This window comes from Dermochelys coriacea, chromosome 4, assembly GCF_009764565.3.
Source record: "Dermochelys coriacea isolate rDerCor1 chromosome 4, rDerCor1.pri.v4, whole genome shotgun sequence".
Lineage (NCBI taxonomy): Eukaryota > Metazoa > Chordata > Testudines > Dermochelyidae > Dermochelys > Dermochelys coriacea.
The window spans coordinates 108,679,592-108,695,579 of record NC_050071.1 but is presented as its reverse complement, the minus strand read 5'-3'; the positions used below and the strand labels follow the sequence as shown (position 1 = coordinate 108,695,579).

General features: G+C 37.2%; 1 protein-coding gene across 1 annotated transcript; it reads right to left on the bottom strand.

Moving 5' to 3' along the window:
- Positions 1-6,679: 6,679 nt before the first annotated feature.
- On the bottom strand, positions 6,680-15,489 carry CCKAR (cholecystokinin A receptor). The gene is made up of 5 exons (XM_038400045.2): positions 15,155-15,489; positions 14,244-14,495; positions 11,415-11,676; positions 9,377-9,504; positions 6,680-8,514 (listed from the first exon to the last, which is right to left on the bottom strand). The coding sequence occupies exons 1-5, from the start codon at positions 15,273-15,275 to the stop codon at positions 7,988-7,990; spliced, it is 1,290 nt and encodes a 429-aa protein (XP_038255973.1). The 5' UTR covers positions 15,276-15,489; the 3' UTR covers positions 6,680-7,987.
- Positions 15,490-15,988: the final 499 nt, after the last annotated feature.

Genomic DNA, 15,988 nt, shown 5'->3' with positions numbered 1-15,988 from the left:
TTGTGTCTCAGTGCAGAATGGACAGCTGATACTTCACTAGATCAAAATTAGTGCTTTTGGGCACAGCCGGAAGTTGAAACTGAAGGAAATTGTTCATGCAGTAATTGATCTCCAGAGACCACAATAAGTCCTCCTAGCAGGGATCCTTTGCCATTAGCCAGACAAGGTAGCAGCTTTACAATCCAGGAATATTTCCTTTAAATTGTTTTCTTCCAGTTGGATCCCTGTGCACCTTAACAACATGGAACAAAATAAGCATCATTTTAGTGATGCGTCCTGTTTATCAACTGTTTACACAGAGAAATTCTAATACATTCAAAACACACAGCAACTTGCGGGGACTGTTAAGCGAAAAGGCACACTGGGATTGTTTAAATAATATAAAGAACCAAGTCTGTCCAACCAATGTAAATATTGCATGGAGGGAAGTGAGTGGGAAGGGTGTGTAAGGCTGCTGATCTTTAGATGCATGTTTGCAGTAAAGTGAAGTATGATTGGGGTGGCTAGAGTCATGTTTAAATGGTATCCCAAGATGCCAGTTAATATATTTCAGCTCTTTGCACAGTTAATATATTTTAGCTCTTTCTATGGTGTCTATCATACTGTACCATACTGTATTCAAGAGTAGAGAGTAGCCTTTGCTTTGCATGTAATCCTGCACCCAGGCAACCACCTTCACCTTTTCTGCCTCCCTCAAGGACAGAGTTGTGTTTTCTTCGAGAGTGTCAAAAATTTATATCTCCAGGATTAGTCAAAACCCAGTTGGGTTGAGATTAAATCAAAATAACTATTTATTGAAATTCTATGGAATAGAGAGAAAATAAATAAAGTTCTTAAATATTAAACAGATGATGAACTCTGGTAAATCTTAGTTTGGATAGGAAAGACTGACTTATGGGAAATGGATACCTCATGAAATACTTGGCATAGAATCATCTTTTTATCTCTCTCAGCCCTTTTGAAAACAATACGTCTTCACCCTGGGAATGGAAACAGACTCGGCCACCCAACTTCATCATGCGGGGGAACTTCTGGTGTCTATCCTTTTAAAAAAAAAATTGGGGAGGATTCAGAGAAGAGCTACAAGACTGTTTAATTGTCTGGAAAATACATCTTACCAGGAGAGATCTAAAAGTTAGTTATTCTCTAGTTCAACTGCAAATTATTAGCCTTGATGCAAAAATCACTGAGTAAAATGCTGTGTGCTGTATTATGCAGGAGGTCATGCATGATCCTTTCTTGTCCCTTTAAAAACTATGAATGAGGCCTTCAGTTTTCTCCCGAATCCCAAAAATTCTAGCAAAAAATGAAGAGCAAAGACTCTCTCTCTCTCTCTTCTCTCGTTTGTAGCAAACATTATGAGAGGTGTGTGTGTAAGGGGGAAGAGTGGGAGGCTAGACTGTGTTTGTAAATGTTTGTTATATTTATTTATTCTTCTGCAGTGTCCATTGCTGCAGGATCTTGGCATTATAATAGTGTGAACCACCACAACATAGGTTTCAGAGGGGTAGCCATGTTAGTTTGTATCAGCAAAAACAACTAGGAGTCTTTGTGGCATCTTAGAGACTACCAAATGTATTTGGGCATAAGCTTTCGTGGGCTAGAGCCCACTTCATCCGATGCATGGAGTGGAAAATACAGGAGCAGGTATAAATACATGAAAAGATGTGAGTTGCCTTACCAAGTGTGAGGTCAGTCTAATGAGACAATTCAATTAACAGCAGGATACCAAGGGAGAAAAAATAACTTTTGAAGTGGTAATGAGAGTGGCCCATTTCAGACAGTTGACAAGAAGGTGTGAGTAACAGTAGGGGGAAATTAGTATTAGGGAATATGATGGTACTGTGTGCTAGCCACCAAACCTGGGTTTGAGAAGCTATTGGAGACATTGTTCAACCTTGCGGGGGCACTTGGCTGAAAATATCTTGCTGGGTTTCTTGGACAAAAATGTTACAGGCACCATCAGTGAGCACAGTCCAACAGCTCTTGATCCCTTGACAGCATCACTTACATAACAGGGGGCTAAACCATTCAGGTCTTTACAGATTTTAGGATAGGCAACACATTGAACTGCACTCAAAAATATATGGTATTGTATGCTCTGCCCTGGCTAAATGATGAAATAAACTCTTAGCAACCTATCCCACTTAGGAAGTGAGCAACTGCATCCTGCATTAGCTAAAGCTTCAGAATCTCTTTAAAGGTAGCTCCAAATAAAGCCCATTGTAATAGTCTAGACATAAAGCAGTCGGGTATGTGTGTGCAGGGGGATTATGAGAAGATTTTGAGCAGGGTTTGTATATATAGGGGAATTATTATGAGAGAGGATTTGGGGGTGTGTGCTCAGGGAATTGATTATAAGAGGAAATAATGTGAGAGTTCGTGTATGTGGGATTATGAGAAGTGATTGTGGAAGGTGCAATTATAAGAAGATTCTGCATAGGTAGTGAAATTAGGAGAGAAGAATGTAGAACAGGGTAGTGTTGGAGCAGGAGAGAAGACAGACCTAAGAGGTGGAGAGGAAGGAAGAGAGAGTGATAGCTGAAAGGAAAATAGAGCTGGCAGGAGGGAGGGAGGGAGGAAGGGAAAGGAGGGCAGTGAGAGCAGAAGGGAGATGACAGAGCCTGGCAGTCAGTGGGAAAGAGGAATAGGAGCCCTTTCAAATCCAGGGAAGGGGAACAGAGCAGTAATACTCAGACCTCAGTGGTTCAGGAGCCAAATTAGCAATCAACGTTACCCAAAAGAGCCACAATAGTGTGAATTAATTGTTTCATTTACTATAGCACTATAAAAAGAGCAGGAGTACTTGTGGCACCTTAGAGACTAACAAATTTATAAGAGCATGAGCTTTCATGGGCTACAGCCCACTTCATCGGATGCATAGAATGGAACATATAGTAAGAAGATATATATCTACATACAGAGAAGGTGGAAGTTACCTTACAAACTGTAAGAGGCTAATTAATTAAGATGAGCTATTATCAGCAGGAGAAAAAATGTTTGTAGTGCTAATCAAGATGGTCCATTTAGACAGTTGACAAGAAGGTGTGAGGATACTTAACATAGGGAAATAGATTCAATATGTGTAATGACCCAGCCACTCCCAGTCTCTATTCAAACCCAAGTTAATGGTATCTAGTTTGCATATTAGTTCAAGCTCAGCAGTTGGCTTGAACTAATGTGCAAACTAGATACCTTTAACTTGGATTTGAATAGAGACTGGGAGTGGCTGGGTCATTACACGTATTGAATCTATTTCCCTATGTTAAGTATCCTCACACCTTTTTGTCAACTGTCTAATTGGGCCATCCTGATTATCACTACAAACATTGTTTTCTCCTGCTGATAATAGTTCATCTTAATTAATTAGCCTCTTACAGTTTGTATGGCAACTTCCACCTTCTGTATATGTGTGTGTGTGTGTGTGTGTGTGTGTGTGTGTATATATATATATCTATATATATATCTATATCTATCTTCTTACTATATGTTCCATTCTATGCATCCGATGAAGTGGGCTGTAGCCCATGAAAGCTTATGCTCTAATAAATTTGTTAGTCTCTAAGAAAAGGAGTACTTGTGGCATCCTTGTGCATCCGATGAAGTGAGCTGTAGCTCATGAAAGCTCATGCTCTTATAAATTTTAGTCACTAAGGTGCCACAAGTACTCCTGTTCTTTTTGCAGATACAGACTAACACAGCTGCTACTCTGAAACCTGTCATCATATTACTATAGTACATATTCATATTTAAACAGTATGATGGGAAATATGGTGTGTGTGTGTGTGTGTGTGTGTATATGTATGTATATATATATATATAATTAATAATATAATATATATTATTCTAACAGCAAAATGACCAAGTATTATTATTTTATCAATTACAATTGGTTAATAACATAGTAAAAGCATCCTGATTGGTTACTAGCGTAGACTGGTTTAAAATTAAATCCCACCGCTTTTTAATATCGTGCTGCAAAGAGCCGCAGGAGACACATTAAAGACCCACTTGTGGATCTCGAGTCTCAGTCTGAGTATCACTGGTCTAGAGAAAAAAATGAGGTTCCTCAGGTGAGAGGAAGTTACGAGAGGTGTGGAAAAGGGACAGAAAGTAACAGGGAATAAGAAAAATAAATGAGAGAGAAAACTCCAGGAAGCAAGTGGGAGACGGGAGGAGAGAAACAAAGGAGAAAAGAAAATTAAAAGAGAGTGCAAGAAAACTTACACTAAATCTAAAATGTAAAATTTGTGTATTCATTATTCTGTACATTTTTGGCTGCATCTGGAAAGAGCTTTATCTACAGGTGTCTTTGCTACTAACTGTAGTAGTAGATTTTTAGGAGGTGGGTCCCCTGCAACTGGCCAAAAAGATGTCAAAATAATAAGACTCAATTTGTTCTTTTTTTAAAATATCATTTTATTCAGCCCATATTTACTCTCTACCAAGTCACATCTCCACTAATAACAACGGGGTCTGAATGGAAGGTGTTGGGGAAGGATTGAATTGGCTGTGGTGAGGGATTCTGCTGTATCATCATGCCAGGGATATCTTTTATCCTTTAGTGATTTTTGGTTTGCTTTGGGACACACAAGATCATGCCAGATGGCATGTGTGGTGTAACAACAAAAAACTCCTAGCCGGGGGCGGAGGGGGGCGGAATCCCTGAGGCTTTATCAGCCAGGAGATTGGGAAGGAGAGGGCAACACAATGGGCAGCTAATAGATATATAGGTGTATCCCTAGATATAGCTTAATTTAAGGCTAATCAGATTCAGGAACAGGCACTCATGTAATGGTGTCACTGTGATTTCATGGAAGGATAAGCTTCTATTTTAAAAAAGCAAATACATGCACATGCTGAGTCAATATATCATTTTTTTGATTCCAGGGCAGAACCACAAAAATCTGTGGGGGGGAATGGTTAGGGTTGATCTGAAAGTGACATTTTTCACTTTTTCTCACTGAAACAAAAATTGTTTTGGGTTGAACAAAACATTTCAACCCTATATGATTTATCTTTCATTTTTTTCCTTTTGTTATGTTTGTCATGTGTGTTTATCCTTTTTAAATGTGTGGCAATAAATCTATCTAAATTTTCAAACAAAATGTCACAAAAACAAAAAGTCAAAACTCTTTGTTTCAAAAATGTTGAAATGATTTTTTTAAAACTGTTGCCGTTTTTTTATTCAGTCTAAATTATTTGCTGAATTTAGCCTGAGTTTGTGAAGTTTTGTGAGCATAAAATACATTTTTCAGTGAATAAACAGTTTGGTGAATTTTTTTCCCTAGCTTTAGCATGTACCCTCCCGACAGAAATGGTTAAATTTCACTCCCATTCCCTGATTGCTCCTTATTCCTTGACTGTAGCCACCCCACCACTACCATGCCTTATGCCTTGGTATATTTCCTCTGATTCTTTCTTTTTGTCCCCTCCTCCCACTACCTCATTCCTACCTCATCTCCTCCCTCCACTGATGTGCAGTTACAACAATCAGAGGCTCCCTACGTTCATGTTCTGGCCACTAGTGTTGCAAGCCACATGGGCCCAATGATCAAAATAAGCCTTTTTTTTTTTTTTTGTTACATCACACTTTTCATCTGTAGACCTGAAACTAGCACAGTGCCCCCCCACCCCCCTGCAAAAAAATAAGCATTATGCCAAGTAAATCAGTGTGGTGGGATGGTGTGCATGCAAGTCAACATATTCTGACTGTACCAGAAAAATTACATTATAAGAGGAATATTTTCTTACATTGGACATAGAATTCCAAACTACATCTTGTTTCTAAACTGAATATAGTCAGGAATATTCACATCAATTATAAAAATGTGCTTTCTTTACATAAACATCTATAAACTACACTTTAAACATCTGAAGGGTACAGAATCATATTGACTTTGAGACATTAAAAAGACACTGTCAAGTATGTTTTTAAATAGAAAATTATTTGATTTTTTGCTATGTCTATGGAATGAAATATATTTCCAACTTGAAATTATTAATTTTTCCCTACTCACTATGCTTTCCAATTTAAAAAAAAATTGTTTCTCTACCCAGTGGATTCTGGATCTAAAATTAACATAGCTGGTTTTGTTTAACAATTTCAACTTGCTGTATCGCTATAAATTATAGAGTGCTCTACACACCAAGCTGCGGTTTATCCTCCACCCTTACTTAGATAAAACTTTCATAAATAATTCAATAGGAGTTATGCCTGATAAGGACAGAGGGTCAGATCAATGTCAAGAATGTTAGCACAAGTGCGGGAAGAGTGCGACTTCAATTTAAAATCTATCTGGAAGAGGTCAAATTTTAAGATTAAAAACCTTGACAGTGCTTGCCTTTAACATCCACATCTACGTTCCATTTACTACCAAAGTCTAATTTCTATCTAATACCAATTTTTAATAATTTAATTATTTTTAATAATTTCTATCTAATACCAATTACATTTTCTAAACTAGAAGATAGAAGAATCTTCAACAAGAAGCATTCACAAAACAAAATAAAATGCAGTATAAACTATGTAAGACTGACTGTCCTGTTCTGGAGAGCTATGTGTATTGTCTGAATACCAAGTTCACCCAAACATTGAACAATTAAGAGGAGATTGGATTCCTTACATAACAAAACACAGATGAAGTACACAATTCGTAACTCTTTCTCGTCTATGCTGTACTTATACACTTATATGTATATCGGGAGAGAGAAATCCTTCTGTAGTTTCCACATAAATCCATAGACATTTCTGACGTCATGCCCAATCCTTCAGTCCTTGCTTTTTATTGTTGTTTACTTCCTTTGTCCATTTAACCATTTCTACTTTCATGTGTGGGCAATACCACAATGTGATTGTGGATATGCTGTAAAACTTGTTGTTGCAACAATTTACATTTAATATCTCGGGGCCTGATTTTTCAAAAGGACTTGACCCCAGTATCCTTTTCATATATACAAAGTTGTGTGTGCTAACACCTCTGTGTGCACTTTTCCATCACTAGCACCTGTGTGTGCTGGTAATGGCATCTCTACACACTCAACTGGGCTGGTGTTAAACTCTGTCACTTGCATGCATGGGTGCTGAAAAGTGTGTGCACCAGTATATGCATGTGAACAGAAGAAAGTCACTTTAGAAAGTCAGGCCTTTAGATATTCTGCTTGCTATTTAAAGCTAAAATATGTAAAACGGTCAGAATACTTATAACACTTCAAAAGCTGACATAGGATGCTGTCTGGAAGAAGTGTATTTCATCGGCCTTTAAAGTTGCTATTCTTTATTTCCCTGGTTAACTTTAAAAAAAAAAACTGAAATAAATCTAGTTTAAAAGTGTCCTGGACCCATTGCTTTGGATCAATAGCCCTTCCTTTTCTCCAGGAATATCCTATTTTTAAATGATTAAACCAAGACTTTCAAAGGGTGGTAGCTCAGCTAAAATAAGGATGACAAAGTTCTATGAAAATAGCCAATATATTTTGATTTCATGGAATTGGTATTTAACCATAAAATATAAAAATAGAAATTTGTAATCAGGACTGATAAAGAACCCCAATCTATCAGTGTCTTGGAAATATCAAGAGATACTCTGAGCTATATCTAAAAACTGCAATTTTGCATGAAAAGGGTGAGCCAAACTGTCGGTGGAAAGGACACCTTCAAGTTATAGAATATGTTTACAGGAGGCTTTAGTACAAATGCACCAAGCTGGAGGGCTGGTTTCAAAATCCTTTACCTCCACAGATCCTAAAAGCTCCAGTCTCTTTTTAGAAATGGAGGTGACACAAAGCACAGACCCTAGCAGTGTCCCTGGCCCATACAATTCCCTCAGCATTTCCTACCAGCTAATTGCTTAACTGTGGTGTTTTCATCTCTTCAGAACTAAGTCATGTTATAAATCAAACCTTAGTCGCCTTTCCAAGACCAGACAAGAAGATAAGGGTTTGAATTTCTCTTGGCCATGTGTAACCTTTCCTTTTCTATAGAAGTTCATGGGGGAGCAGACACACTCATGTGTGTGTAAGAGTACCTGGAGAGAGATGCCCCTGTGGTCTTCCCCTCTTCCTCATCTCCAATCTCTCCTCTTACTACTGGAGGCTTCTGCTTGGGACAGCAGGTGAAAGTGGCCAGAAAGCCCATGCGGAAGCGCTTGTTCATGAAGCAGTAGATGATGGGATTCACACAGGCAGAAGTGTAGGAGAGCAAATGAATAAAGGAGATAGGAGCTCCTGAGAGAAGTTGGTCTGCTGACGTGGTGTCAAATGCACGCCAGGCATTTACACTGAAGATGGGAGTCCAGCAAAGGAAAAACAAAATCACAATCACCATCAGCATGCGGATGACAAGCTTCTTGGCCATCAAGTTGGCAGTAGAGCTGTTGCTTCTGACCCTGTCTATTTTGGTGCTGCTGGTGGCAGAAAGCTGTTGCAGTGGCATTTTTCTCTTCTTTTTGGTTTTCTGCAGGTAGCATCCATCTCCATCCTCATATTTGTTGCTACCGGTGCTGGCTTTCCTTTCTGTATGTACAAATCAGCAGCACTCACATAAATATGTAACACAGAACATTTCTGAACAGTGATTCAAAATATAAAAAGAAAAGGAGTACCGGTGGCACCTTAGAGACTAACAAATTTATTAGAGCATAAGATGCATTTGGATGAAGTGAGCTGTAGCTCACGAAAGCTTATGCTCTAATAAATTTGTTAGTCTCTAAGGTGCCACCGGTACTCCTTTTCTTTTTGCGAATACAGACTAACACGGCTGCTACTCTGAAACCTCAAAATATAAACAGATTAGTGGAGTCTAAATTTTGAAGTAAACAAAATCCTTCCTGGATGATGAGCAACTAGTGGTAAAAACTGTCATTCCAATTCTAAAGTGAATTTTGATTCAGTCATTTTTGTGACCATCTGGTGTTCCCTTTCTATGAACATCTAAATGTCTCTACTACTGTGAAAATTGGCAAAAAAGGAACATTAAGATTGAATGCTCAAATTTCTGCTGGAAGTAATTTTTGAATTGTATTTTTAGGTTAAATTTACAATTCCAGTCATATTGCTTAATAGCAAAAATAATCTAACCTGTGTCCAGAAACAATATCCATTTAGTTTATGTAACTAAAACACTGGGAATTACAAATAGCCTGTCTGAATCCTTTGCAAATAATCTGCAGATGATGGATTATTCACTGAAGAAATTTGCCAATAATTTTGGTTAACAAATACATGCAATAGTTCTGCAATCTGCTCATAGATGTTTTGTAAACAAAAAAGAGGTGGCATTTATATAATAAATTATTGACTCAGCTCTACTATTCACATCTTCAAAGATAAACTTGAACTTAAAACAAAACAAAAACAAATGCAAACATGCTGTTACCTCGTGAAGATTTTCTCTGGCTGACATCAAACTTTATGCCTCTGTATAGTTCCAAAGAGATTAAGCCATATGCAATCATCATTACAATACCAGGTATAAGAAAGAGTATGAGCAACAGGAAAATGTACCTGAGGAAGCCGCAAAAGAGACTGAGATTAGGGAACATCAGAAATACAGAGAAGCAGCTGTATATTTTTGTTTCTTTTCTAAAGATCTGGGTGAAATGTTTTTAGGGCTGATAACAAGTACTCTATTGACAGCCCTGGAAGCTGGAATCCTCTTTTTCTCCACAGAAATTGTACAGTGCGAACAACAGCAGAGCTGGCTTCTCCACACTGTCTACCCAATGTATCTCACCCCCAGAGGTACTTAGGGCTAAAAAGATGCTTCAGTCTCTGTGCCCGTTCAATAACTGTCCTCTACCAAGACCAGAATCATGTCGGTGGTGGTGGTGGTGGTTTTTATGGTATAAAAGCTTGTCTAGTGGGACTTTAATTGAGCAGCTACCTGTGGTTAAATGAGATGCTGATATTAGCCATTAACTTTCAAGAGAAATTTTGGGCCCCAGTTCATCATGTTTGCTGGGTCCCCAGCCTCTCCCATTTCACTTTATTACAGATGTTTCAGATTTGTGGGGAGGAGGGAGTGATGATCTTGGGACCCTGGTACAACTGTTTCCCCTTTCCTCTCTCTCGTCAACCTGGGTCATTATATCCATGGAGTGGGATTGTGCCCCTTCCCGCCCCCCCCCGCCTCCTGAGAGGCAGGCACTGGGAGGGAGATGCACTTTATTCCCCTGTAGCCTCATACAGATTCTGAAGGAAAAATGGTACGGTTTGCGCTCTTATTTTTCTGCTGAACCCCTTCCATAGGAGAGATTCCACTTTGTAATCAAATACTCAAGGATTTTCTTTACATTGCATATGGGTAAATATACTACATAACAAAACATAAGCAGTTTCTCTAATGGTACAACACCCAGGGAAATTATTTTGCTTTAAGGTATTTTATTAACAAATCAATCATATATTTTGAGCCTAAACATTTACTCTTTGCAGGAACGTTGCTGCAAATTCACTGGACTTGTTCTGGATTCACATTGGTGTAACTGAGAGCAGAATTTGGCCTTTTAGCTTTTCTCTTCATACATCCTCATTATGGCAAGTACCTTAAACTACTGAAAAGATTAACATCAAATAGATATTTATATGCATGCACCATATTTAGGTGATGCAAACTATAGACCTGCTCTGCCTCCCATTAAAGACAGTAGGAAAAATCCTATATCTTCCTGCACCAACTAAAGTATTTGGTTACAGGAAAAAGAAATATTAGGAAAATATTAAAGAGTAAAAAATGAGCTTGCTTTAATGCAATGGTGCAGCTCCTTGATTATGTCCCTATGTTGTCTTTGTGCCGTTTATTCACTCTCCTTGGGCGTGGACATTTATTAACACTGACTGTCCCCTAAAAGCTTGCTGCCCCCTCTTCACTAATCTCTCTAGTCATTAGGTTGGTTCTGTTCTGAGGTACATTTGCTACTTCTCCAGTTTTCATGCCATCATATTCACAATTGAAACTGCATCAAAGAAATGCAGACAAAGAAGTGAATCAGTCCTGGAAGGGGCACAGAGATACATGTGGCTTTTTAAAAGATTAATTGTTAAAAATAAACAAATCCTCTGGACATACAAAAAATAAAACAAACAGACCAAGCCATACTAACAAGAAGCGTCACTGCTGGAAGTCTGAGAGATGCCTTCATTTCAGTGACAGTGGCAGCTTCATAGACTACAGTTTGAGAATCACTGGCCCTTTACATATATCACCCAGATGTGAAGCAAAAGTAATAAATGTATTTAAATACAAAAAAGAGCAGCAATTAAAAATAGAAATTCTTGTGACTTTTTAAACAAGCATAAAACAATTAAAAACAGTCACTAATGGTTAATAATTGATTTTCAACAGGCTTAAGGCTACCATGTAACCCTATTTTCTGCCAGATAATTATGTTATTTAACAGTCAATTATATCTTACCAGGACTGCTGAATGACATCACTTGGCCAAAGGAGGCGACACATGTTAGCTGTGCTGTTGTTATATTTTGTAAAAGGCACCAATTTGCTATAAATTGGGTATGGTGACATGATGGTAAAGGAGAGACACCAGGTAGCAGCAATCACCTTCAAGGCATGAGATTTTGTCTGCCATACCCTGGACTGCAAGGGTTTGCAAATAGCACTGTATCTCTCCAAAGATATGGCAACCAGGTTGAAAGTAGATACACTTACTGAAACACCTAAATATATAAAACAAAGAAATGGGTTCTTGTTTTAAAAGGCTGATGGCTCTTTGTAGATAAACTTGCTAAGTTTCCATGCACATATGCAAACAATGAAAATATCGCATTAGTCATATTTTCACAACTCATTAAGTTAACAGAGGTGGACCTGATTTACCTTTATGATGCTCCAGATTTATGCTTGTGTAACTACTGATGTGTATGAAAAAATAATTGACGTCTTTTGACTTAGTTCCATCAAAGCAGGAAGCTGTTATCAAAGTTCTTTGGTCCTGATTCATCTCTTTATTACTCCAGTTTTTATACTAGTATATCTTCATGGAAACATAACCAGTGGAAACAGTGGGGTTACACTGGTGTGCATCGGGAATAACAAAGCAGTGAATCAGGTATGATTTTAGTTTTAATTAAAAAAAGCAAGTATCTTGTTTGATTGACAACCTAACTTCCTGTTTTGATAAAATTCAGTAAAAAAAAAAGTTACATTTTCATAGATTTTAGTGGAATCACACTGGCATAAAACTGGAAAAATCCAGTAGGAATCAGACCCATTTTCTATAAAAATGTTTAATTTCTTTTCCTCATTATATACAATACTTCAAACTTTCAATGATATGTGCAATTTTTTTTTCACTGTGGACCTCTGATGTGTTTACTGTATGACTAGAAATATTCCTGATTCTTAGATTTGTCACACAAGAATTTTATGTTATGAAATTACCTTTTCTAGGGTAAATATTTGGGGTAAAAATATAAAATATGAACATTTTTATATCAGTTTCCTTTGCAAAAATCATCTGTAGTTTACACTGATTCATATTCACAATCTTTCTACATCAAAAAATGACAGCTGAAGTGCCTGGGTGATATAATTATTTTAAGTATCTGTTCATCATTACAGTTCCTCTGTTTAACCCAAATCGCTTATGGGACAATTCACCTTCTGAATCTTAAAATAAAATTAACTTTGTAATTGTAAAACTTCATATTAGAATATATTCCCTTTGTGTGTATGTATAATATATTCCCTTTGTGTGTGTGTTTGTGTGTGTGTGTATATATATATATATACACACAAAGGGAATATATTCTAATATGAAGTTTTACAATTTAAGTGTTACCAATTACACACACGTGTGTGTGTGTGTGTGTGTGTGTAACTGGTAACACTTAAATTGAAATGTAAAAAATACAATGCTTCAGTAATTTTTATTTTTATGTCAGTAATTCATTACATGTTTAAATACAACCTTTAGTTTTTATTGATTATATCTAAGCAAAGATGTTGACTTCCCATTCCCACACTTTCAAAATGTATTCTCACATTACAACATAATTTTCAAGGACACAGGTTAAACAGAAATTCTGAGGTTGTAATTAATTGCTAAGTCTCATTTTGAGATAACATAAACTTTTCAGACATAACATAAACATTCCCTCTTTTCTTTTTACATTTTTAAAAATTAAATTTAAAAAGTTGAGACAAGTATCACTTATCAGATAATTTATAAACCAGGCAGTTCATGGATCCACTTCTCTAGTGGAAGGCAGATGAAGCCAAAGCATATTGAAAGTGGTGGTGGTCTTTTAAATATGACTCCATAAAAATAGTATCATTAGGCTCCATATTTGTCTCTCGGTGACTCCTGATCATATTTGATCAGTTAAAAAAATGAAAGGATATTTATTCTAACTGACAGCCCTGCAAATTCCACCTGGGATTGCAAAATCAGAATGTTTCCTTCTCATTTGTCACCAGTAGTAGAAATTCTGTGGGCCAAATTCTGCCCTTGGTGATGGTTACCCTTGTACAATCCTATTTTATTTGCCCTGTAATTAGAACAATAATGATTCTGTTGGTGATATGCAAGAAGGAATAGAAAGCAACTCCTCTCCAGGGTTTGCCCCTGCAAGGTGCTGAGCCTGATCCAGCAGAACACTTAAGGATGTGCCTAATGTAAGTGTATGCTTTAGTGTTATGTTAGATGAGACTAGAGAGCTCATCATCTTGCAGGATTATGCCCCCAGAGCTGTGCAGAGCTGTCTCTTCAGCTCTAACAAGAGTATTAACTTTTGTTATCAAGGTTATCAGATATGACTCTGCATACAGTACACAGGGAGAATTTTTGCTGATTACAGGGGTGTGACACTTTTACTAATATCTTTTTACAGAGATGCTGAAAGTAGGAGTACTGGGGTTTGCTGCTGCACCCCCTGGCTTGAAGTGGATTCCATTATACAGGGTTTACTGTTTGGTTCAATGGCTCTCAGAACCCTCACTATAAAAATTGTCCCAGCACCCCTGTGTTCTTGTAGCACTTTGTCAAATTTTAATGAAAGAAAAAGGGTTTTATAGAATATGCTTTTTTCCCATCTTCATGTGACTGCCTGGGCTAATTTTGTTCCTTAGTGCTGATCTTTCCAATAAGGTGTTAATGCCCAATCAGTCCTGCTTAGCAGGTGTTGAGAGTGCTTGGCACTTTAAAGGATCTGGCCCTTGTTTAGTATCTCACAAACTTAATGGGTTATTTACTTTAGAGTAGGTATAAAATTCAGAGACTTACCCATGAAGTAGGTGGCAGTTTTACAAACAGCACTACCAAATATAAAATCCTTCAGCAGGTTGGGAATGAGGGTGAAAGGCATGCAGAAAAGGCAAAGCATTAGGTCGCTGACAGCCAGCGACAGCAAAAATATATTAGTGACGGTCCTCATCCTTTTGTTTCTTATCAACACTGTAATTACCAGTGTGTTCCCCACGACGCTGAGCAAAAATATCAACGAATATAGCAGAATTCGAACTGTCTGATGTAAATCTGAAAATTGCCACAATGAAGAATCAGTTATGAAATATGAAAATCATAAAACTAATTAATTTTTATCACAGGGGTTTCATTCGTTAACCAAAAGGTGAAGACTGCTCATCATTCAAGGCTGTAGACTTGATTTTTATCTCACTTATGCAAATCCACTGAAGTCATGTCATTACACCAATGTAAAACTGGTGGAAGTTAGAAGTCCTGGGCCTGATTCTGACCTATCTGAACTGTTCTTTGAGACAGTAAGAAACATTATGACAATCTATATTATTTTAATACATGAGAAAATTTTCTTTAGCAGCTACATACAGTGTTATAATTTCATGTTAGTTGCTTCCACATACTGCATTAGATCGGATAACTTCGTTGTTATATAATTATTTGAGAGCAATATAAAATTGTTTCATTAAACAATTATCAGTACTGTTTACATTCCATTCTAACTGAGTATTACTCTCTAGATGTATTTATAATCTGGAAAAACAGGACATACGAAGTTCTTGCTCGTCAGTTTCTTATCCTAATTTAGCAACAAATGGTTATTTTCACACTGCCTCACCTACAAACCTTTGTGTACCTGTTTTTCTTGAAATATCCATGAGTTTGCCTTTAGCTGGAACTGGTGATGTCTGAAAAATCTATTTTCCTCCACATACCTTTAGCAGGATGAGGTGAGTCATCCACACAGAAAAACGTATCATTTTCCATGACAATATCACACAGGAAAGCAGAAATATTGGTTCCATTCTCAAGAAGGCTGTCATCAACTATTTCCATTCTTCAGTCTCCACAGGTTAGCTTATATGTGGTGAAGGTGGATTTGCAACTATCTGTCCATTCTTTCTATGAGCAAAAATATTCCGGAATGAAGTCTGCAGTGAAAAGATATTACAAAGGTTTTCCAAGCAAGTCTTTTTTCAGCTAGCCATAAGGAATATCCAGTACAAGGAATTCTGTTCAGAATGAAAAAGATTTATTCCAGTAGCATATAAAGCAGTTGAGATGCATGAGAGAAAAGCATGAACACACACGTCTTCTCCTGTACCTTCTAGATCCGCCCCCCCTTCTATTACTGGGTTAGTGTTGGGATTATAAACATACTAGATAGCGATTATAAAATTAACCCCTTGCAAGTTTGTTTCAGCTCACACATCTACAATACCTCTCTATGTGAATCTGTTATTGCCACAGATAATAAATCATGAGCAATAAATGATATAACAAATCACTTTTCCGCTAACAATATTTAACCTGGTAATAGAAAATACTTGAACAAAAGGATGCAGAAAAGAAAAAACATGGTTAGAGCTTTGTATGTCTACATTTTTATTTCTTTATATAAAAACAATTTGGTTTCTTTTAAGTTTGGAAAAAATGCAGTAACATCTCTAGGTACAACTGGAAGACTGGCTAAGTAACAGATGGAGTAATTTATCACTCAGGTTCCTGTAAAATGGGGATAATGATACTTATATTCCTTTGGAAAGCAC

What these genes read in the sequence shown, in the direction of transcription:
- CCKAR (XM_038400045.2), bottom strand. Translation starts at nt 15,275, where the DNA reads ATGGAAATAGTTGATGACAGCCTTCTTGAGAATGGAACCAATATTTCT. An exon ending in AACTGCCACCTACTTCATGG is followed by an intron (nt 11,677 to 14,243) that starts GTAAGTCTCTGA and finishes TTATATATTTAG; the next exon opens with GTGTTTCAGTAAGTGTATCT. An exon ending in GATGTCATTCAGCAGTCCTG is followed by an intron (nt 9,505 to 11,414) that starts GTAAGATATAAT and finishes CGGCTTCCTCAG; the next exon opens with GTACATTTTCCTGTTGCTCA.